The following is a 24310-nucleotide window of genomic DNA, read 5'->3' on the forward strand; positions in this document are numbered from 1 at the left end:
AGAAGTCACCTTAAAGTGACTGTGGCTTTTTTTTTTAAAGATTTTATTTATTTATTTATTTGACAGAGAGAGAGAGATCACAAGTAGGCAGAGAGTCAGGCAGAGAGAGAGAGAGGAGGAAGCAGGCTCCCTGCTGAGCAGAGAGCCCGATGTGAGGCTCGATCCCAGGACCCTGAGATCATGACCTGAGCTGAAGGCAGCGGCTTAACCCACTGAGCCACCCAGGCGCCCCGACTGTGGCTTTTTAAAAAACATCTGACTGAAAGGAGAACACATACATACTAACATGTCCAGGTCATGACTATATAGACCAATCAATTTTTAAAATTTTTTCTATTCATTTGAGAGAAGTGAGAGTGAGAGCGTGACCAGGGGGAAGGGTCAGCAGGAGAGAGAGAAGCAGACTCTATACCAAGCAGGGAGCCTGACGCAGGGCTCAATCCCAGGACCCCGGGACCACAACCCGAGCCTAAGGCAGACACTTAACCGACTGAGCCACCCAGGCACCCGATCAATGATTTTTTTAAAAAGTGAACTCTCGGGGCGCCTGGGTGGCTCAGTGGGTTAAAGCCTCTGCCTTCGGCTCAGGTCATGATCTCAGGGTTCTGGGTTCGAGCCTCACATCGGGCTCTCTGCTCAGCAGGGAGCCTGCTTCCCCTTCTCTCTCTGCCTGCCTCTCTGCCTACTTGTGATCTCTCTGTCAAATAAATAAATAAAATCTTAAAAAAAAAAAAAGTGAACTCTCTGGGCTTTTCAAAAGAAAACTGCCTAAAATTTTCTATTTATTAATATACAGTAATTCTTCCCATTTTCGAGAAAAAAAAACTGCTTGAAAGAAAATACAAATTTTCCTCCATATACAAAGTTCCATTAGGTAATTTCTTATTATATTACTGTAGTCATCTATACAGCATATACCAGGGCCCTGAAAAAGTTTAAAACTATAGTTTAACAAGTAGCAAGTTTTACTTCCTTTTCTGTCTCCTAGAGAATTAATTTTTACAACTTTTTGAAGCACAGCTCACTGCTCCTCCTGCTGGAAACGGAGGCAAATCCACCTCCAGAAAGGAAAGGCTCCTGTGAGCCAAGGCGTGCGCGCTCCTGTCACAGAAACGAGAAGGCAAACACCAGCTCTGTCCGCGAGACCCAACGTGGTCTGCAGGACGAGGTACAGAACACCCAGGGCAAAGTCGCTGGGAAAAAGGTACAGTCACAGAGAAGATCTACCGCCAGAGTCGCAAGCATGGGCTGCACGCAGAGGGAGCGAACCGTTCACGGCATCACACACACGGATCTAGAAAACATGAACCGATCCGGAGACAGTGGATGGCCCCACGGAAGGGCAGCCCCTCCCGTCTGCCCACCCCACTGCCCGCATGAGTCGCTCTCCACCTGCCACTCCCATCAGCACAGAAATGTTTTTTATCGGTGTTAGCGCGATCCAGTCCACATGCAATAAAACACGGCCATCTCGAGCGCGCCGTGCGGTTTTGTCGAGGTATGCAGCTACGTACACTTTTCTCTTACTCAAGACATACCTCGTATCCTTCACATCAAATCCACCCCTTCCCCTCCAGCCTCAGGGGACGTCAGACCTGCTTTGTTCACATCAGTGAGTTTCGCCTGCCACAGAATTTCGGAGATGGAATCGTAAGATACGTTCTCGGGTCTGGCTAATCTCGGGCCGGAAGCTCGTGATTCCTCTCTGCTGTCGCATCACAAACCCCTTCCTTTCTACTGCTGCGCCACTTTCCAGACACAGAACCGTTCTAACTTGAAGACGGAAGGGAAGGGGGATGGGACGGACAAAAATCATGAGAATTTCTCAAGTGTGAAGGATTATCAATGCTTCCATCGCCTTGGTAAAGACTGGACTAATCCAAGGTGGCCTCGAGGAAAATAAAATAGAATAATTACAGGATGGTGAATGATCAGGAACGTCCTATATTGACAGAAGAAACAAACATTCTGGAAGGCAGTTTAGAAATATATACCTTAAGCTTTAATACTGGATATACCCTGGGCCGCCTGGGTGGCTCAATCAGTTAAGCATCCGACTCTTGATTTCGGCTCAGGTCATGATCTCAGGGTCCGGGGATGCAGCCCTGCATCGGGCTCTGTGCTCAGCGCGGAGTCTGCTTGAGATTCTGTTCCCTCCTCACCAGATGCTCCTCCCCCATCCCAAGTGTGTGTACTCTCTCTGTCTCGCAAATAAATACATCTTTACCAAAAAAATAAAAATAAAAATAAAAAGAAGACAACACAAAGCTGGATGTATCCTTAACACCCAGCACTTGCACTCCTGGGTTAAGGGTGGAAAGGTACAAAGATGGAACTGCCAAGACATACAGGGTAGCACTAACTTCAGGAAACAGAAATAAGAACAACCTGATGGTCCAACTGACAGCTGGACAAATGAACTATGGCAAATTCTTCACTTTTAATGTTACACTGACTTCATTCCGCAAAGACTAAGTGCCTGCTGTATGCACAGTACTATGAAAGGAACAGTCAAAACGCCTACCCTCCTCATAATTACATGCAGGAGAAGAAAAAACAGAAACTTACAAATAGCACAGCCTGATTTCATTTTTAATACATATATATTTGTGTGTGCATGGATGAACATATATATTTGATGTTATCTGCCTGGAAAAACATGTTCGCTGGAATTTGCTTTCAGGTTGGGTGCTGGGTGGCTCAGTGGGTTAAGCCTCTGTCTTCAGCTTGGGTCATGGTCTCAGGGTCCTGGGATCGGGCTCTCTGCTCAGCAGGGAGCCTGCTTCCCCCCTCTCTCTGCCTGCCTCTCTGCCCTCTTGTGCTCTCTCTCTGTGTGTCAAATAAATAAATAAAATCTTGAAAAAAAAAAAAAAAGAAGAATTTGTTTTCAGGTCATTAACTCTGGACAGCAGGAATAAGGGCACTGTTTCCCTGCCGTATTCTCGTAACTGTTCTAAAACAAGGACACTGTCCTCACCCATCCGGGCCGTGTAACAGACTACCACAGACTGCGCGGCTTAGAAACGACACTCAAGGCGGTGGAGACCCAAGTCCCTGATCATGACGGCTGGGTTCTGATGAAGGCTCTCTTCCAGGCTGCAGACGGCTGACCTCTCAGCGTCCTCACGCAGTGATGGGGCAGAGGATGACGGCAGGGTCTCTATCAGGGCACTAATCCCATTCCTGGGGGCTCCCCCCTTAAGACCTCCTCACCTCCCACAGGCCCAGCCACTAGCTAGGACCACCACCTTGGCCATCAAGTCTGCAATGGATTTGGAGGGGAGGGGACACAAACATTCAATCCACAGCAGTCCACACATTAGTCAAGCGATATTTTTAAAAGCTTTTATAAAAGAATTCTCAGAGAGGGCCTAGCTGGGTCAGAAAATCCCCTGCTCTCTCCCGTCCAAGACTCAGGAACCCGTTCTCTCACCTCACCGTCCGCGTGCTGCTCCGACGTCAGTTTGGACAGCATCTCGCACCGGTCCACAAACGTGCTCGCGATCAGCTCCGCATGGCTCAGGAACACAGGGATGTCATCCTTGGTCAGCGGCTCATCCCCCACTAATTTCGCAATTATGAGGTCCAGCAATGTAACTCTGGACAATGTACAAGAGCTTCAGGTGAGTATGTCATACAACGCTAGAAATACTGAGCGCGCATTCTAAGAGAATATGCTTACTTTTAAATTTCTCACTTTGTTTCTAATGTCTAGCTAAGGGAAATATTTGGTGTGAATAAAATCAATCTTCATCAATTACGTACTTTTTAAAATTGTGGCTTCTTTGATGGGACAGGACGACAGAAACCAGCACCTTTTCAAGACGCATTCCTGTGGGCCCTTCACTCAACATTTCAGAAACGCTGTCGGGTCAGGTTTTGTAACACACACACACGATGACAACAGCAGCAAGGTTCAGTGAGCTAAGAACGTCGATGCCCGGCTCACTGCTGCGCTAACAAACGTTCGACACACACGGTCTCCGAGAGGCAGCTACCATCCCTGGCCTGCATTCCGCACGGCGAACAGGGCTCACTGAGGCCGACTGACCCGCCCAGATCACACGTGCCAAGCTGCCGTGTCGGGATTCAGGCACAGGCTCCCCCTCTCCCCCCTCGGCCACAGGCCTCAGCTCCTCCCTGTACTGGCCTTCTTGTAAAGGCTGGCTTTGTTTGTTTCGTTATTTTAGCTCATAAAAACGTAAATCTGGAGACTAAACCCATGACATTTTACATCAACACTTAAATGATCCCATAAGTATTTTTATTCAACAAACTCTTTCCTTTTCTGAGGAAAAAAAAAAAATGTACCCTACACAGGGCAGTCTATCCAGCATACACCAAGCAGGATGTTTCCCAAAATCACACTGTGACTTGGGACTAAAGGCATAACTCTCATTTACTTCCAAACCAGAAAAGACGCAGATACTCCGTAAATGGGGAAAATACGCTTAGAGCAGGCTCGGAGCGTTTCTTACCGAACAAACAAACAGAACTTGTTTACTGCTGTAAGCTTCGAAGTGGAATAAAACTGTACCAAACTCTTCCCGTATTTTTGCTAAATGACAGGAAAGATACCAGTCTGGAAAAATCACACACAGACCGTACCGGTTTTCAAGACTCCTAATGGCCTCCGATTTCTTACAGCAAAGACTAATTCAAAAGAAAACAAATAATGCCCTCGACTGAGCACAGAAGAACAACAAGTAGTTCAGTATTAGGATATTTTCATTTTCCCTTATTCACACAGGAACTTTACAAATGAATGGGGTCCTCTCGGGCCATAAAACCAGGCTTCCCACTTCTCCCAGGCAGGTAGCTTTCCGGAAATGCCAGGGAGGAGGCCGGCTAAGGAACCCAAGTATCTGCTCTAAAAACACTCCTTTTAACCTGGGACACGGGGGCAATGCTTGTAGGTATGTGACGTCATGAGCTCTGGTTTCCGGGAATCGAGCACCTTGTGTGTGGGCTGATACTCAGAACAGAAAAGAAGGAGCAAGTGACCGTGATGGAGCTGCAGGAGGTCGGAGACAGAGGGGCAGGCCCAGCGTGGTACCCGAGCGCGTCCAGCAGGACGGGGAACACCGCGGAGTCCCAGGGGACATTCTGAGAGAGCCGTGGAAGCTGGAGCTGACAGGTCAGCACAGACGCGGCCTTCCTTACAAGCTCACCACGGGCCGTCCGCCCCCAGACCTCCCTCTCCTCTGCACTCTACTGCGTCACTGTAACACAGGGCACAGGACAGCTAAGCAGAAGAGCTGAAAGTGATTTTAAGGTCAAAATAAAAAATAAATGTTCAAAATATAAAAACACAAATCAAGCTTAAATATCACCTGAGAATAAATGAGACTTCATTAAATGATCTACTTCTACTGTGTTCTCTGTCAACAAAAACTTTTAGTGGCTCTAATTATTAGGGAGTGGGTCCAAAAATTCAGGGGCATCCCAACTCGAGTCCCCATCAAACTCTCCAACTCCCTCTACTCTGAGCCACCATCAAAAACCAACCTTGCCACCAAATACAGGAATCACGTGTGGGGCACTCACACCTCAAGGAGGAAACTGTTTTCAAAATCACTTATTATAGTGGTGCATTATGTCTGCCACCTCCTTTCCAAGCCAGAAACCACAGGGAACCGTAGGTGTCCAGAAATGTCCTGCAGAATCCAGGAAAACGGGACACAATGGGGAATGTCTTCGTTCTTCCAGCTGTGGCGGAACCACATTAAACCCTTCCCTGAAAAGGTGACAGAATACAAATGCTATGCACTCGCTGATTTATTTATTCCCTCCAAAGTGAAGGATGAAAAAGCAAGAGATCTAGTTAAAAAGGTCAGGGACTAGCTGTCCACAGCCACACATCGGTGTGAAAGTCCTGTGTCCTAAAACCCCGAAATCCTGGTAGCCTCAGGCTACCAGACGCACCCCTCAATTCAGGCTGGAGCTTCTAGGATTTTCTCCCTCAACAGCTGGCTGTCATTCGCAATCTTTCTGATCCACGTCTGGTTAAACACTTCCACAGTCTGTCTTCAAAATGAGGCTCTGTTTCATTTAAAAAAAAAAAAAAAAAAAAAAAAGGCAACATATATACACATGAAGAGTTCTAGGGGAAAATTCTATAGCAAAATTTCTATTTGAAAGTTATGCTTAAACTAATGGAGGCTACAATTCTAACAGCCACACCTGCGCTGTCCTGCGGCGGGTGCGGGTCGGTGAGAGGACTAGAATGCGGGACAAAGAAGGACACGAGGCGCGTGAGGGGGGAGTCTGATGAGCCGGGCGTGAACAGTATCCCCTAATCCCAGAAATACAAGGTAATTCAAGTTTCAGGACGGATGGCTCCAACAAACCATGGATTTACCTCTGGGCTCCTCCACATGTGCCCATTTGTTGAATGCTGTGCCCACAAAGGCCAAACCTTTCATTAACCTGAATTAACCAAGATACAGGTACAAAAGTATGGCTGAAATCTCTCTGTCCTTTAATAAGTTACAGAGATAAGAAATTCTTGGGCCGTGGGGAAGAAGATCACTGATTTTGGCACCCAGCAGACTGCGTTCCAACGCTCCCCCAGCTACCTCTGTAACCTGGGACAAACGCCCGACCCTACAAGACTGCAGAGCCCGGTGTGGCAGAGGGCAGGAAGGCACTGATTCCCTAGGGTCACAGAGGCAGAACTAGCAACTCATCTCCCGAGGGATAACCGTGCCCCAAGCGCTAAGCGCTTCCTTGCAGATCTCAATCAGTTACAGCAATTTCACGGGCAGCTACTGTTCTTATCCTCATTCCGCAGACAGATCCGAGTTCCCCAAGAGCAGGCAACTGACCCCAAGCCACGAGCCGCGGAACTACCTCTGCAGTTCACTACTCTGCTATACAGACTACAAGCCTGCGAACCACCCAAGCATTTCCGGATATCAGCGAGTTTCATCTAATAATACTGGCATTTATTGCGAAGGACCAGAAAATCGTATACAGGCAGACTGGTTTCCGCTGAGTCAACCACATAAACGGGTTTTGACTCCCTATCCTCAACTTGTCACCGAGTGGTCTGGAGTTGATGAATGGTGACATTCCAAGCACTTTCCCTCCGGAGCCACCCACACTGTCACCGTGATGCCCCAGGGAGACCCATTAGGCACTTAGTGAACTCACTACCTGTTCTACTCACTGATCAACAGACATGTTTCAATCTGGCAGCCCCCAGCCCAAGTGGACGTTCTGACTGAGCAGGTGGGCGCTGCAGCCTGGGCATTCCTCAGGGGATTCTGATGTGTGTTCCCAAAAGTACCACTGTGTCTCCCCAGGGGTCTCTAGGGAAGTTCCTCATCTGAACCACAGAACACAGAGAACGTGCTCAGTTCTCACAAACAAGGCACGCAGCACCATTCTGGATGCACAGGAAAGAAATTCATTACATACCCCTGCTGAGAAAAACGCTAATTTTTTCAGTGCTATTAATCTGTGAATGCACAACTGTGAACATAGAATTGCCCATTACTGCCTCAAAAGGAGTCAACAGGGAACCCATGAGCTCTACTTGACCGCAGACTGAGTGCTCCTGCCAGGCCCCCTTTTACCTCCTTGTGCCTCCCCGCCCCCAACGCACACACCCCAGCACACACGCCATCAGCACGGAATGTGTCAGGCCCTCCGGCCAACTGCTCGAGTCAGTCACCACAAACAGCTCACACAAGCCCGGACAAGGGCCTAAAAGCATGAGTGCACAGCTGACCCCTAGACACCACAGGGGTTGGGGCCCCGACTCCCCCACACACAGTCAAAATTCCAGGTTATCACTTCTGACTCCCGCAAAACTCAACTACTAACAGCTGGCTGTTGACCAGAAGCCTCACTGATAACACAAGTCAATTAACGTGTATTTTGTATGTTGTTATGTATTACATTGTGTTCTTACAATAAAGTAAGTTAGAAGAAAATGTTATCAAGAAAATCAAAAGGATGAAGAGTGCCTGGGTGGCTCAGCGGGTTAAACACCCGACTCTGGGTTTCAGCTCAGGTCATGATCTCAGGCATGTGAGATCGAGCCCTGTGCTGGGCTCTGTGCTCAGTGTGGAGTCAACCTGAGGATTCTCTTGCCCTCTCCTTCTGCCTTTCCCCCTGCTCACATCCACTCTTTCTAAAATAAAACTAAATAAATAAACTATTGAAAAACAGAAAACCAGAAGGAAGAGAAAATACACTGACAGGACTGTACTTATTTTAAAAACCTGCCTTGGGGCGCCTGGGTGGCTCAGTGGGTTAAAGCCTCTGCCTTTGGCTCAGGTCATGATCCCAGGGTCCTGGGATCGAGCCCTGGATCGGGCTCCCTGCTCAGCGGGGAGCCTACTTCCCCCTCTCTCTCTGCCTGCCTCTCTGCCTACTTGTGATCTCTGTCTGTCAAATAAATAAAGAAAATCTTTTAAAAAAAATAAAACAAACCCTGCATATACGTGGACCCGCACGTATTCACACCCATGTTGCTCAAAACTCAGCTATACCTTCACCAGAAGGAGACGCAGTGGCCAGGACGCTCCAGGCAGAGGAAAGGCCATCTGCAAAAGCACAACATCAGAGGGAAGGCCTCGAGAACGACAGAAGTTCTGTGTCGCCGTAATGTGGTAACGGGGAGCAGGGTCGGGGAGGGAGTGGGGAAGGGACCAGAGACGAAGCTGCTCGGTGGAGGGCCTCACGCCACTCAGGAGGCACCAGAGGGGGCCTGCAGGGCTCCGAAGGTCCCGTCTTGGCCAGACGGTGGGACGCTAACTGGAATGCACCTGTTCGCGAGTGAGAACATGCATTTGCTTCCTCCCGGTTTCACCTAAACAACTTTTTCCGGCAGCCTGACATGCCAAGGACCGTCTGGGGAACACGGCCACCCTGGAAGAAGAAGGTGGAGCCCGTGCCCTCGCAGGGCAGGCAGCCCAACGCCAGGGTCACACAGCAGCACGCGGGTGCACACGTGATACGATGCAGGACAAAGGGCGCGAGGAACGAAAGCACGTCCCACGAGGAAAAGCCATGAGGGGCCGTGACACGCGGGCAGACGCGGCTGAAGGGGCGCAGTGGCTACGACGTCTTTATAAGAAAAACAGAAAATGTTCAATCTGGCATCTCCATTTGGCTACATAATGGAGCAGTTTAAAAACTGATCCCTCGACAGGATTATGGGAAATATAAAACTGAGGATTAAAGTACCACTGACCCCTGTACCACTCTCCCGGCGTCCAGGCATCCCTTGCGGCAAAGCAACTTTCCAACTGATAGCACTGCTCTTCACGTCACTTATTTTAGGTCAAAAAAGCTACAAATGATTCTTTTTCTGCAACAGAAATATGCAGCTTATGGGGGGGGGCACTGGATTTAGAAACGCGGCCTTTAAACTGACTTAAAAGCACGCACTTCCCTTTTCATTAAAGCTATTAAAGAAGAAATCTCCCTTAAAGAGACTACAAAGGAGTGTAAAAGCTGAAGTGTTGGAAGCCACGTAGATCGTAAGAATTGCAAAACCACAGCATTTATAAAAATTCTGACCACAATCAAAAGATTAACATTTTTTTCAAGTGTTTGATCATCAGGTCTGTGACTTCGAACTAAGTTTTATTTTTCCTAAGGCAACCTTTCCATAAGGCTAGGGAACCTATGAGCTACGGCAGTTACCCGGGGCACCGGGGATCACGTCAGTCCATCCTCTCATCTTCCAGGCCGAGAGACTGAATCCGGACCTGAAGAGCCTGGCTCTGGTCACAGAAGGAACGACCATCACAAGGAGGCAGGGAGCCACGGTCTCCGTGCTCCCAGGGCAGTGCTCTTGCCGCTACAACACTGGAAGATCACGCATGGGTACCCAGGCTCTGTCCAAAAGGACCACGGGAAAACTACACGTGCGTGGGGTACGTCCCAAATCATCACACAGTGGCGTGAACAACGGGAGCGCATTTCCAATCAAATGCAATGAAAGGACATGCACAACATTCTGTTCCGGATGTTTCTGAGTTTGCCTTTTCTGAATGATGGCGCCAACCTGGACCGTGCAGCCCCACGTAAATTACCGCCTGTTGTGGCTAAGCTGTAATGTCAACCAACCAATTTAAAACCATTACTGACACAGAAACATGTATTTAGAGACTTGGTGCCAACTACGAAACCACATCGTTTCTCAGTCACGTGCATAGGATACTGTGTATGGAATGCTAAGTACTTAAAACCACACTGGTTTGGGGGTTACCTTTCTTGACTGCTCATTTTGGCATACATCGCTTTCACCAATTCCGGGCTTTTCAGAAAATGGTCTGTAATAATCAAGAACCTAAGAAGAGAAGGAGGAGAAAGTGTGGTTACTAGAAACATAGAACAATGGACATGGCCTTCCCGACTTGATGGGCATTTTACACATAAAAGTTCTTTTTTTGAACTTTTCATGGCTGTAATCTTAAAATGTTTTAAGAGGGTCACGAACCATTTTTCCATTAGCGGCTAGAAGAAAATAAAAACCCTCCAAATAGGTTTCTCCAATTTTACTTTGGAAAAATTTATTGAACTGATTCAAATTCATTCAATTCTAGGTTCTATCTAAGTTTCATTTCAACTGGAAAATGAAATTTAGCTACAAGTTCAGGTATAAACAGTAACCATAATCAATTGCTTAACTCAGAAGGTGAAGTGCTAAAATTAACTGGGGAAACGGACATGTCACACATATTATTTAAACACATGCCAACGGGGCACCTGGGTGGCTCAGTTGGTTAAGCCTCTGCCTACGGCTCAGGTCGTGATCCCAGAATCCTGGGATCGAGTTCCACATCGGGCTCCCTGCTCAGCGGGTAGTCTGCTTCTCCCTCAGACCTTGCCCCTCTCATGCTCTCTCTCTCTCTCAAATAAATAAGTAAAAATAAAATCTTTAAACACATGCCAACAACCCAGTAATGCACACTGGCTTGGTCACCTCGTCTGTAAGAGCTCTCGAGTTACCAAGAAAACATCCTCACTGTCAAGCAACGTACTCATCTAAACTCAGAGATCAACTTATGGAAACCCCGAGGCAGAGATTATAAGCATATTTCTTTAAAGTACCACTGTGACAACTAAAAAGACTGAATAGTATTATTAATTAATTCTGAATCATATTGGCCAGAGGGCATATTTGCAGGCTTAAGAACTAAAGAATATACTGTTTATAACCAAGGCTACAGCAGTAAGAGTAACTGTAAAGCATTAACTCTATTTAGGAACGCAGTTTACTTAACAACTTAAAAAAATTAATTGAAATTATGTGTTTTAGCATGATAACCAAATGAACCGCACCAACTACCACAACACAGTGTCGCTCATAGAAAAGCAAAATCCAAACGTGTTCTATTTCTTCCACAGTCCTCAAAATAACTGATTGGCACTTAGATATACGGTTTTTCTAGTAATGATGAATATATTCAAAATTCTCCATTTTTTTACCAGTTCAGGTAGGTCATCAGACTGCAGTAATAAAAATTCACACATTTTAAGCCAGGTACACAAAAGCGAACCTAAAACTCATTCATGATTCACCTTTTTGGAGCTCAAAACATTTTCCCGGAAGACCATTTCTTCAAAAATGCAATGTTCTGGGGTACCTGGGGGGGCTCAGTCCGTTGAGCACTGTACTCTTGATTTCGGCTCAGGCCATGACCTCAGGGTCCTGGGATCGAGCCCTGTGTCAGGCCCTGCACTGGGTGTGGAGCCTACTTAAGATTCTCCCTCTCTGCCTGCCTCCGTGCTCCCCTGCTCCCTCCCTCTCAAAAAAACAAATACATAAATAATAATAAAAAATAAAAAGTATTTTAAAAAACACCACAAATGTTCCAGAACTGTGCTAGGAGCTAGATCACAATCCATATTCCAAAATGCTAACAGCGGAGAAAAGCCCACACGTAAATAGGGAATTAGACGAAAATGTTTTAGGGGCAACAACACACATGCTTTGTGAAACAGAGAAATAACGAAGCTGACCTAGCCAGAGGGTCAGGGCAAGACATTCAAGAGGCTGGAGGAGGCGTTCCAAGAGTCCCTCACCGCAGGGGGACACGGAAGAACAGGATGGCAGTGGGCTCAGGGAACTAGAGCCAGGGAAAGACAAAGAGGGTCTAAAGAGGGGCGCGGGACCCAGAGCCTCCACCTCGGAGTGCGACGGGCCCCCAGCTGCGGGCCCTCCCATCCTTCGGCCCCGGTGCTAGGACAACACCCTCCTGCACCATGTCAGCCAGTGTCCTCTCTCTTTCTTTTTGATCAATTTGTGTTGTTCTTCCTAAAGAACCAGACTAGCCTTAGTTCATCTTTTCTATTGACTTCTGTTCCGTGTCCCTATTTTCGGCCCTGATCTCCTATCAGTTGCTTCTTTCCGCTTACTCCGGCTTTTCTGTGCTCTTGACTTCTTCACAAAGAACCTTCACGGAGGTCACTGCTTTCAGACCCTTCCTCTTTCCCGGGAGAAACATTCAAAGCTACACATTTCCCTCCAAGCCCTGCTTTAGCTTTATCCCCCAAATCTCTGTATTTTCATTATCCTTCAGTTTGAAAGACTAATTTGCCCTATGATTTCTTCTTTGACAAACTGATTCTTTAGATGAGGTAATTTCCAAAAGCCTGGAATTTTTCTTAGTACCATCTGATTATGGTTTTCTAATATAAGGTCACCGAAGTCAGAGACTATATGTTTGTATCTATATGTTTGTAATCCTTTCTGCATATTTACTGAGCCTTTTTACAGCCCATATTACGGTCGATCTTGGCGAACATTACACAGGCAGCTGACATCAGGTGGATTTGGCAAGTGCTGAGGTAATGCTCTACAGCGCTGCTCCGTGAAGGCGGCTCTGAGATCACGCACGCCTACACTGAAGTTGGTCTGCTCCAGTCGATGGCTGAAAAGTGTTAAAATCTCCAACTACGACTTCCAATTCTAGGCATAACGGACAACAATTTACCCTCCTACCTCAAACAACTATAAAAGCAGCCAAAATATATGAAATCATAGTTTTTCAGACAACGAACAACAGCCCCAAGTCTGACTACGGAAAATAAAAGTTACTTCAGCGAACTTCCTTTTAAACCAACAAAACACTCTCGTACGTGTGTGAGAACGTGACTTGAGCAGGATGTTTATAAAATCCTTAAGGCCCAACAGCAGATGGAGACACACTCGGAAGGAGGTGGAACCTAATTTAAAAAGGCTTCCAGGTGCCAGGCTGTGAGGGAGAAGGTGATGGGGACGGGCAGGGGAGAGATGGGTCACAGCCACTCTGCGGCTCGACCGCTGTGACCATCAGCAGTGTCTAGAGCAGAAAGGGAAGGGGACCCACACTTTGGCCCTTCTACAGAGAAAAAACACGAGCAGATCAAACACCTAAACCTCAAAGCTGAAATGATACAATAGTGGACGAAAACTTCAGTAGAACTAAGACCTTCATAGCCACTACCAAAAATCTACAGGACACAGAAACGACTGACAATTTCATCTACGAAAACATCAAAGATTTTTAGACAGAAAAAAATCCACACACAAAGTCAAAAGATAGGGCGCCTGGGTGGCTCAGTGGGTTAAGCCGCTGCCTTCGGCTCGGGTCGTGATCTCAGGGTCCTGGGATCGAGTCCCGCATCCGGCTCTCTGCTCAGCAGGGAGCCTGCTTCCTCCTCTCTCTCTGCCTGCCTCTCTGCCTACTTGTGATCTCTGTCAAATAAATAAAATTAAAAAAAAAAAAAAAAGTCAAAAGATAAAGAAGTGAAAAAAATCTGCATTTTATTTCACACAAAGGACTACTGGCCCTAACTTAGAATATCTTCCTTCATACAGGTAAGGACACAACTGACATCCAAATGGAAAAATAGGTAAAGAAAATGAGAACGCACATAAGAGAAAAACGGGCTCTTCAACATATAAATAAAAACGGTGCTCCAACTCTTAAGGGAAATATAAATAAAACTCTGTAATGATACCATTTTAACCCTCGGAGGCTGGCACATCCTCTCCGACAGCACACTCTGTCAGCAACGACAAGAAACCAGGTCCTCTCCAGTGGCCAGCAGGACTGCAGACGGGTACCAAAGCTAAAAGGGCTACTTGGCATGTTTGTTAAAATATAAAAAAGCATATTCCCTTCGACCTAATGATCGCACTTAACGGATTAAGGGACAATCATACCAGCCCACGTGCGATCTGACGTATGTATAAACAAGGCTACTCCCTGCCGAATTCTGTATTTACAGGACACTGGGAACCTAAATGTTCACCAGTAAGGAACTGATTAAATAAACTGCGGTATATTCACACAGCGGAAGATAGAGAAAGCTCTTTATATACTTACATGGAAAGATCTTGAACATGCACTACTGGATTAAAAAGTAAGAGGCTCAGGAAGCCTGGACGGCTCAGTCAGTTAAGCCTCCAGCTCTCAGATTCAGCTCAGATCATGACCTCAGGATCCTGGGATCGGGCCCCACACAGAGCTCCGTGCTTGGCATGGAGACTGCTTGAGATTCTCTCTCTCTCTCCCTCTTCCCCTCCCCCTGCTCGCACACTCCCTCTAAATAAATAAATAAAATCTTTTAAAAGAGAATATAAATATAGAAATTTTTAAGAAAAGCAAGAGGCGCAACAGTGTGCTGAGAAGCAAGCAAGCAGCTCACCTGCTCCGGGGATGGGGCTGGACGGAAGAACTAGGCGGATGGCCGGGAGGGAAACTAAGCTTTCCGAGACTTGAACCACAGGAATATATTATCTATCAAAGAACTAGATATGTGACTGAAGCGTATCCTGGAAAATTCATCTCAAATTTATTTCTGCTTTGTAGACACACCACTAGGCAGGAGTGAAAGCATGGCCGTCTCTGGGCAGGACAGCTCAGTGGAGAACTCAGACATGTTTCGTTGGACCAGAAGCTATTTCTGGGCAGACATATTTAAATTCCTACTAATAAAACAGCAAATACTATCCACTGTCTACTGTGAGCCAAGCACCATCTAAGGAGCAGCTCAGTACATGAAACATGGTACGTATTTTTCTTCAAAGCATTCATCTGGCGCAGTATACATTTATGGGGGGGGGGGTCATTATCTGTCTCTCACTAAAATGTAACGTCTGAATTTTGAATCTCCAGTGCCACGAACAGCACCTGGGCACACTTCACTCAATCAGTGTCTCCATGACTTAGTTTCTGTTTAAAGTGAGCATTTCTAAGTTTTCCGAGTTTCCTACAACCCTGAGCGAAGAAGGAGTGCCATCTACCTCACGAATTCGACATAGAAGAGCATCGGATCCTCAGGAAAAGGGCAATTTTTCCTAGGCACTGGGTTCAGGTCAAGTGCAAAACCATATGCTTTAGAAGTCACCAGAACTGAATACTAGCTCATTCACTTTCACCAAAGATCATTAAAAATCCAAAGCCATCAAAGCCAAGGGCAAGAATGACATCTTCCCGTGATGCTAGGTAGAAGAGGGTGGGAGAAGTACAGCCATTCAAGGCTCAGAGAGACAGCAAGAGGAGACAGCGTTGCTGGCCAACACTCCTGGTGCCAAACCAACACTCTAGTGAGTTTCTGCACGCCTTTCACCACGTGGGGCGTGAAGCTCAAAAGCCTGGAAACGTCTCCTCTAAATCAGTCCCTTCATTTGAGAAATAAGGGCGTATGGAAAGAGAGGCCCACAGAGGCTGAGCGTCCCGGGGAAACCCCCCCATTACCCAAAAGTCAAGACAAGCCCATCTCAGTCCGACTCTGCCTCCCGTGGCTCCTCTGAAAATGCTCCCCTTTACAGGGCTCGCCCTTTGCTCATGCAGCCCTTCTGGAGAGACGTTTCAGGAGAACTTAGGGTCCGGTTCTTTGTGCCACCTTCAGCTCAAAATGATCAAGGATAAAATTCCTCCGTTCTTTTTTTTCTTTTTAAAGATTTTACCTTTAAGTAAACCTCCACACCAGTGTGGGGCTCAAACATACGACCCCGAGGATCAAGAGCAGCACACGCCACCGACAGAGCCCGCCAGCCGCCCCCTCCAGTCTTTCTTCCACTCCACAAAGAAGAAACGTCCACTGGTGAGTGAAGATGGGGCATTTTTCCTTTAACTATCTGGAGGACAAGAATGGCTGCCCCTCACATTCAATTGATACAGAAGGCAGAAGAAAACGCTCTGCATGAATGTCCATACAAACCACTAGAGCTCTTGGCTACACCCAACGGGCTGACGTTCAGCGGACAGTACCGACGGCCAACACACACACAGGGCAATGCGCACAAGATGCCGATGGGAGGGAGATTTTCTCTTACAACTGGGAAGTGGTAACTGCACGGCTGTCAGTTACGGGTAAGTCTGTGCTCGCTGCTGAGACTGTTTTTCTAAATATAATATATTCTCCATCCCAGCACACTGCCTAAAGTTACAAGCAAAATTCTCAGCTTTCATTCAGAATTCACTGCAGTTACTTTCTCACCAAACATCTGCTCAAGGGAAAGACAAAGATGTGAGACCCAATCATGGTCAATGTTTTCTAAGTAACAGACTTTAAATTTGTGATTGAATTCTCATGCAGAACAGCTATGTCTGCAAATTCAGAAATTCTGTGGTAGTCCTGTGTGAGGGAGACAGGGTTCCACTAATGGGAAACCTAAAATGCCACAAGGACATCTAGAGACCGTAAGACTCAAGTAACACTCCAAACATTATGAAAAATATGACAGATGGCCTTGGGGGAGCGTCACAAATATTCTCTAGCAAAGGCAGAAGCTAGAGTAGAAAAGGCATCAGAGAAACGAATTTCTTTTATGAGAAGAAAAAGCTAGAAAAGTTATCTGTTTGCTAAGCCCTGAATTTCACACACACAGAGACACACAGACATACAGACACACACACACACACACACACACACACACACACACACACACACACATAGAAGCTGAATTCTCTCCCTCTGTGTACATGAGGGTCACAGGCTTGCTTTATCTACCACTTTCTGTTTCTGATGCCAAAACTGACTCACACAGGCAGTCAGAGGCAAAACTCTGGAGTCTAATCTTGAAATTCATCATTTAAATGTGATTGCAGAAAAGCTAACATCCACAAAGCACTGAGCACAGTTTTACATCATTTTCCATACTGGCTACAACCCAAAATGCAGGAAGGTCCGTCTTTCCATCTCCTTCTTTCTCTCAGTCTTCCTCATTTATCAGGGGTGTTAAAGCGCATGAACAGTTACAGACAAGCTAATTACCATCAACAGTGCACTGTCTCTATGTCATGTAGAAGGTGCTAAAAGCCATCTCTCTAAGCCTCAAGGAGCATATGTTAAAAAAAAAAAATACAAAGATTATGATGTCGGTAAACAGAGGTATTCCTGAGGTCAAAGTTTTAGGGAAGTCTTTTTCAAATGAGCCATTTATTATTTTCATTTCCATATAAGCATATAATATCAAAGCTATACTTATGAATAAAATAGACTTCAGTGACTCTGAAAACCCAGAAAACTCTTTTACAGTTCCCTAATTAAATGAAAAATCTGATTTAAACACTGCTCCAGAAAACAGATGCCACTCTCCTATTCTGATTTCTGGGAAATCAAGCCCACAGCTGCTTCCATCAGCAATCGAGACAAAACACCCAAAGCCGCCATAGAAACAAATGGTCTCCTGTCTGACGGGTAAATAACCTCTTCGGGGGGTCGAATGTGAGGACCGTAAGGCAGACAATTCTACTAGAAAACAAATGAGTTATAATCTCTGAAAAAGACAGCGCAGGAGCCAGGACCTCCCGGGTACCCTTCCTGGGCTGTGGGATCCAGATGAATTCAAACACCCAAACCCAACCCGTGGATTCATCCCGGGTTATCTAAGAGCACAAAAACATCCCTCACACGTACAAACAAAAAGAGCAAACATTTTTAGAAGGACATTATCCCAATAACTCCAGTGCGCCCACACTTTCCTGTGTCTCTGGTATACCTAAACAAAAAAGACCCGGTGACTGAAACCTTACATTTGTCCCTTTCCAAGAAAAGAAACTAAACCCATGAATTCGAACACCATCCAGTTTTGTACTTTGTCAGCCATCCCCTAATGTTAGCAGGTAGGAGGGCAAAGAGTGGGTGCTCTCTAATTTTCAGAGATGGGTTCCTATTTTACGGTAAAAAGTAAACAGTTTTGTTGGAAGCCTCTGGATGCCGGTGTAACTCATGTGACCCAAGCCTCGCTGCACTCCACTTCGCCAAGAATGCGTTTCTTAAAAACTGAAGGTCTGGGGCAACCCTGTTTGCCCCAAGTCTGCTGGCACCCGTTTTCCAGCATTTGCTCACTTCGTGTCTCTGGTCACATTCTGGTAGTTTTCACGATATTTCAAACTTTTTTATTATTATATTTGTCACGAAGATCTGTGATCAGTGATTATCATTCACTGAAAGCTAAGCTGATGATTAGCATTTTGTAGCAAGAAATAATTTTTTAAGTTAAGGTATGTACACTGTTTTTGCAAGAGAAAATGTTCTTGCACACTTACTAAATTACGCTATACTGTGGACATAGCCTTCACGTGCACTGGGAAACCGAAAACTTAATTTGACTCTCCTTACCCCAGCTTTTGTTGCACTGCAGAGGTCTGGAACTGAACATGCAGTACCTCTGAAGTATGGCCATTCTTCAGGATCCTGTTTCTGTTAAGCAAATGCACATCTCCTCCCCCAGGCATCAAGGCGTCACTGCTGTGCGGTTAAGCCATGAGCTACTACCATTCCTTCCCATCCTTTGTCCTGCTATCTCCACCTGCTGACCTCTGAGAACTCGAACTTGAGCTCTCCGGAAGTGGATTCCATCTTTTGCCCTTTACCCCAGTGCTGCCAGAAAACCTCCCCTGAGCTAAGATACTTAAATGAAACAGAATTCAGCTAGAAAATTTTTCTAAGTAAGCAGACGCTGAGGATTCATCCATCGTGTTTACAAAGCATCAGAATCTGGAGGGAGGTAATCTAAGTCAAGCACGATATCATACTATTTTCATGCACCAACTTGTGTTTGCATGCACTTGGTAATTCAAATACAAATAAATATTTGGAAAAATAAATAATTTAAAAATTAGGTACAATTTCAATAGAACAATAAAGCTTATGCTGAAATAGACCCAAACTCAGAAAACCAGTCCCTCACCCTTGAAATGCAAGTGGCACTAATGTCAGCTCAAGGCACACGGACACAACCTGTGCCCGTGAACACGTTGACCTGTCCGTGAAAACATGCACGAAGTAGATCCTCAGGAAAACTGGAGACCAAAACAAAGCACAACAACATCTTTGATGATTTTTATCATGATAAAAGGGTCAATGCCATAAGACGTAACAATTACAAACATAAATGTGTACACCTAACCACAGAGCCTGGGAAGAAGAGATGCAAAACCCAACAGATCTGACTAAAGAAACAGAAAATGGTGTGGTGCACTTCCAGTCATGAGCGGAACAGGTGGATGGAAGACCACCAAGAAACAGAAGGCCCAACAGGCGTCTACATGGCACCAAAATCTGAACCCACAATGCTCTCCATGCAGGTGGGACAGGCTCTACGACAGGCCAGATGCTTGGCCATAAAACATGCCTCAATATATTTAAAAATTAAAAACAAAATTTTATAAAGTGTGTTCTCTGACCACAGAGGAACGAAACTAAAACTCAAGAGCAAAAGGAAATTTGGGAAGTACAGAAATATTGGAAACAGAACAAGCTTGTAAATAACCAACAGGTCGAAGAAAAAAGTTGTAAAAGAAATCGGATATAACCTGAGATGGATTAAGATAAAAATACATGAGACATAGCTCTTACAAAAAAATTTACAGTTCTAGGGGTGCCTGGGTTGCTCAGTGGGCTAAAGCCTCTGACTTCAGCTCAGGGCATGATCTCAGGGTCCTGGGATCGAGCCCCGCATCGGGCTCTCTGCTCAGCAGGGAGCCTGCTTCCTCCTCTCTCTCTGCCTGCCTCTCTGCCTACTTGTGATCTCTGTCTGTCCAATAAAATTTTTAAAAAATCTTTAAAAAAAGAAATTTATAGATGTAAATACCTACATTTAAAAAAAACTCTTTCAGCAATAACCAGAACTTCCAGTTTCTTAAGAACTAGAAAAAAGAGCAAAGTAAACACAAATGGATAAGAAGGATAAATAAGGGTCACAGCAGAAATAAATAGAGAATAGAAAATGAAAAGGGAAAGAAAAAAATATCAATGAATCCAAAAGCTGGTTCTCTGAGATCAAAACCCTGACAAAGCTGAAACAACCAAAATACAAACCGAAATTACTAAAATCAGGAACAAAGAGGAAACATTCCTACCAACCTCACCAAAAAAGGGATCATAAGGGAGTACTATGAGTAACTGTGCCAACACATCAGTCTGCCTGGGCCAAGTGGCCAAGTGTCTTTCCGGGAAAGACACAAACTACTGAAACTGACCCAAGAAGAAGTAAACCATCTAAACAGTCCTATAACAACAAGCAGAAATGGGATGAGTCATCAAAAAACCTCCCACAATGAAAAAAAAGCCCAGGACCAGAGGGCTTCACTGGTGAATTCTACCAAATATTTAAAGAAAAATGAACACCAGTCCTTTGTAAACTTTTCCCCAAAATAACAAAACAAACATAAGAGAAGGGAACACCTCTCAACTCACTCTGTTGAGGCAAGTGTTAACCTGATACCAAAACCAGGCAAAGGCATCACAAGAAAAAGAAAACTACAGCCCAATATGCCTTATCAACATAGACACAGAAGTCCCTAACACAACATGAGCAAGCCAAGTTCACAACACACAGAGATGATATGCCATAAGCAGGTGGGATCTATCCCAGAAATGACAAGTTGATTTAAAATAAAACAAAATTAGGGGCACCTGGGTGGCTCTGTCGGTTAAGTGTCTGACTCTTGATTTCGGCTCAGGTCATGACCTCAAGGTTGTGAGATTAAGCCCCCCCGCTGGGCTCCATACTGAGCTTGGAGTCTGCTTGAGATTCTCTCTCCCTCTCCTGCCTCTCCCCCACAACATGCATGCAGTCGATCTCAGAAAAAAATAAAAAAATTAAAATAAAACAAAATTAAGCACCATAATATACTATAGCAATAAGATAAAGAACAAAAACCTCAACAGACGCAGACAAAGCACTTGATGAAATCTAACAGCTTCCATGATAAAAACATTCAACCAGCTGGGAGTAAGTACAGGGACATTCCTCCCCCGGAAGAAGGGTAACTATGGAGAACCATACTTCACACTCGGTGGTGAGAGACTGACGCCTTCCACCTGAAATCAGGAGTGAGACACAGAGGTCTGCCCTCCACGACTACTCAGCATTGTACCAGAGCAGCTGCGTAAGAAAAAGAAAGAAAGGCAACCCAACTGGACAGAAAAAAGTAAAACTATTTGCAGATGACATGATCCTATATAAACAAAGTCCTAAAAAAAAAAAAAAAAAAAACCGCATCAGAACGGGGGACCCTGTGGCTCGGCTGGTTAAGCCACTGCCTTTGGTTCAGGTCGGGATCCTGGAGTCCCAGGATCAAGTCCTGCATTGGGCTCCCAGCTCCTCGGGTAGTCTGCTTCTCCCCTCACCTTCTCCCCTCTTATGCTCGCTCTCTCTCTCTCTCTCTCTCAAATAAACCAATAAAATCTTAAAAAAAAAAAAAAAATCAGAATAAACGAGTTCAGCTCAGGTCACAGGATATAAAATCAATATAAGAAAAATCAACCAGGGGCACCTGGGTGGCTCAGTGGGTTAAGCCTCTGCCCTCAGCTCAGGTCATGATCCCAGGGTCCTAAGATCAAGCCCCGCATCGGGCTCTCTGCTCAGCAGGGAGCCTGCTTCCCTCTCTCTCTCTCTGCCTGCCTCTGAGCCTACTTGTGATCTCTGTCTGCCAAATAAATAAATAAAATATTTTTTAAAAAAATCAACCATATTTCTATATACTTGCTGTTTACAACGCATGAATGGAATTAAACAATTCCCCTTAAATAACATCAAAAATAAAATACTTAGAATGAATGGAACTAAAGCTAGGTACAACTTGCATACGAAGATACTACAGAGCTTCACTGAAGAAATGAATAAGGCCTAAGTAAGTGGAAAGATACCCCTCCACATGGACTGGAAAACTTAATCTAGTTAAAACGACAGTATTTCTCAGAGTCATCTATAGATCCAGGTACTGTCTACCAAAATTCTAGCTGTCCCTCTGAACAAACTGAAAAGCTGATCCTAAAATTAATACGTAACACAAGAGACCCAGAACAGCGCCAAAAAATCCTGAAAAAGAGGAGCAAAGTTGGAAGACCCACAGTTTACAGTCACGGAGACAGTGAGGTACCGGCATGAGAGAAGACGGAATGCAAACAACATCAAAACACGAAACATAAAACCCTGAGCAGAGCCTCGGGGACCTGTGGCGCAACAACGGAAGATGAAGGTTTGTGTCACCAGACTACAGGGACTGCTCCGAGGGCCCTGCGGCCTCCCACACATGCCCACAGGCCATGCAGACAAAAGCACAACAGCCTGTGATCCTCCCAGAACCCAAGGACGGGCAGCCTGACCTCTGAGAGGGTCTCCTTCCTGCCCCGTGGGCGGCTGCTAGGGACACTCGGATGAGATGCCCTTCTGATGAGATTTGGAGATGTCTGCCCACCTCCTCAGAATGTAAAACCACCTCAAGCAATGAGGCATCTCCCTACAGTCACTGTCCCAGTCTTCTGGTCCCTTGTCAATATGTGGGACGAGGATCAAAGCTTCTCCTCCCTGTCCACAGAAGTAATAAACTGTCTAAATCTAACAGTGGCTTGTTATGTCTCTACTGATTACAATCAGCCTCAGCCTTGGCCTTCTGCGGCCTGACAAATAGGCCACGAAAGAGAAGCTGAAAAAGGATTCAAACAAATAGTGGCTGGTGGGGTGCCTGAGTGGCTCAGTGGGTTAAAGCCTCTGCCTTCAGCTCAGGTCATGATCTCAGGGTCCTGGGATTGAGCCCCTCATTTGGCTCTCTGCTCAGCAGGGAGCCTGCTTCCCCCTCTCTCTTTGCCTGCCTCTCTGCCTACTTGTGATCTCTGTCAAATACATAAATAAAATCTTTAAAAAATATATAAAAATAAAAAACCACTTTCAAACAAATAGTGCCTGGAAACTCCCCAAATCTGGCAACATAAACCTACAGATTCAATAAGTCTAGAGAACGCAGAGAGGATATACCCAAAGAATTCCACACCAAGACATCATAATTAAACTTCTGAAAGGACAAAGAAAAATCTTAAATAAGCAAGTAGAGAAGCATCCAAATTTCTAACTTCTAATTTCTAACTTCTAATTTCAGACATTCTAATTTCTAACAAGAAACTTACGGCCATTCGGATTCAGGCTGCTTTTGGTGAGCTTCGATGACATCAATGGCAATGTTCAAATTTTCCTCCAGTTCTTTCATTCTCTCAGAATTCAGGGATGTGAACAAAATCATTGATGAGTAGGCGACAATTTTTTTGTCTGGATGATTTAAGCAAGACCTTCCAAATAAAGAAATGAGAGTGTGAGCCCATTCAGCAATACGGTAAGATATGATTACAACACATACATAATAATCATCCCATTAACAAATTCAGTGCCTAATGATGTTTTTTAAGGATTTAATGAAGTACAACGCTTTGAAACAAATACGCTATTTACTGTAAAAACAGCAACGTAAAACGAGTCACAGCACAAAGCATCCAATATTAAAGACGCAGCTGACGTACGACTCAAAAGCAAATACCATCTGATTAAAGAGAAAGATAATGATTACATTTACAAAAAATTAAAATGTTCACTCTTGTTAGAAAAAAAAAATCAAAGGCAAAACAGGCTACGTCATTATCGACAGGAATTCCTTCACTAGTTACGAGGGACACAATATTCAGAGGAAAGATGGTATCCCGACAAGAGAGAGAGAGAATGTGGAGGCAGGAGCGCCAGTGGGAGTCCTGCCTCACCGCCCCCACCAGCTGTGTGATCTCAGCGAGGTCACTGATTTATCAACCGTCAGTAACATTATGGGTCATGCACTATGGCAGGATTTCTTTTTTCAGTGCAACTTCATAAGACCCTTCTGGAGGAGATATCATCCTTCTATTATAGACAAAGACTGTGTTGACTTTACTTGCCCAAGGGCACAAAGCCAGTGCCTTCCAAAGCTGGAATTCAAATTTGGTTATATTTCTCTCAAAGATATATGCGGAGTATCTTTGATGCATATATACATGCATAGTATACTATGCAGAGTGAAGTCAACCTCTTTCTGTGTGTTTT

At 45.3% G+C, this 24310-nt stretch overlaps 1 protein-coding gene across 3 annotated transcripts in view; it reads right to left on the reverse strand.

Annotated features, from left to right (window-relative positions):
- Window positions 1-24310, reverse strand: part of ATXN10 (ataxin 10) — a 159203-nt gene that overhangs the window by 95576 nt on the left and 39317 nt on the right. For all 3 annotated transcript variants that reach the window (XM_059401783.1, XM_059401784.1, XM_059401785.1), the window contains exons 5-7: window positions 23374-23532; window positions 10229-10309; window positions 3434-3599 (exon numbers count right to left, since the gene is read on the reverse strand). In XM_059401783.1, the coding sequence (XP_059257766.1) occupies window positions 3434-3599; window positions 10229-10309; window positions 23374-23532 (406 nt within the window). The remainder of the gene's footprint in view (window positions 1-3433; window positions 3600-10228; window positions 10310-23373; window positions 23533-24310) is intronic.

The sequence above is a fragment of the Mustela nigripes genome, chromosome 6 (genome assembly GCF_022355385.1).
Source record: "Mustela nigripes isolate SB6536 chromosome 6, MUSNIG.SB6536, whole genome shotgun sequence".
Classification (NCBI taxonomy): domain Eukaryota; kingdom Metazoa; phylum Chordata; class Mammalia; order Carnivora; family Mustelidae; genus Mustela; species Mustela nigripes.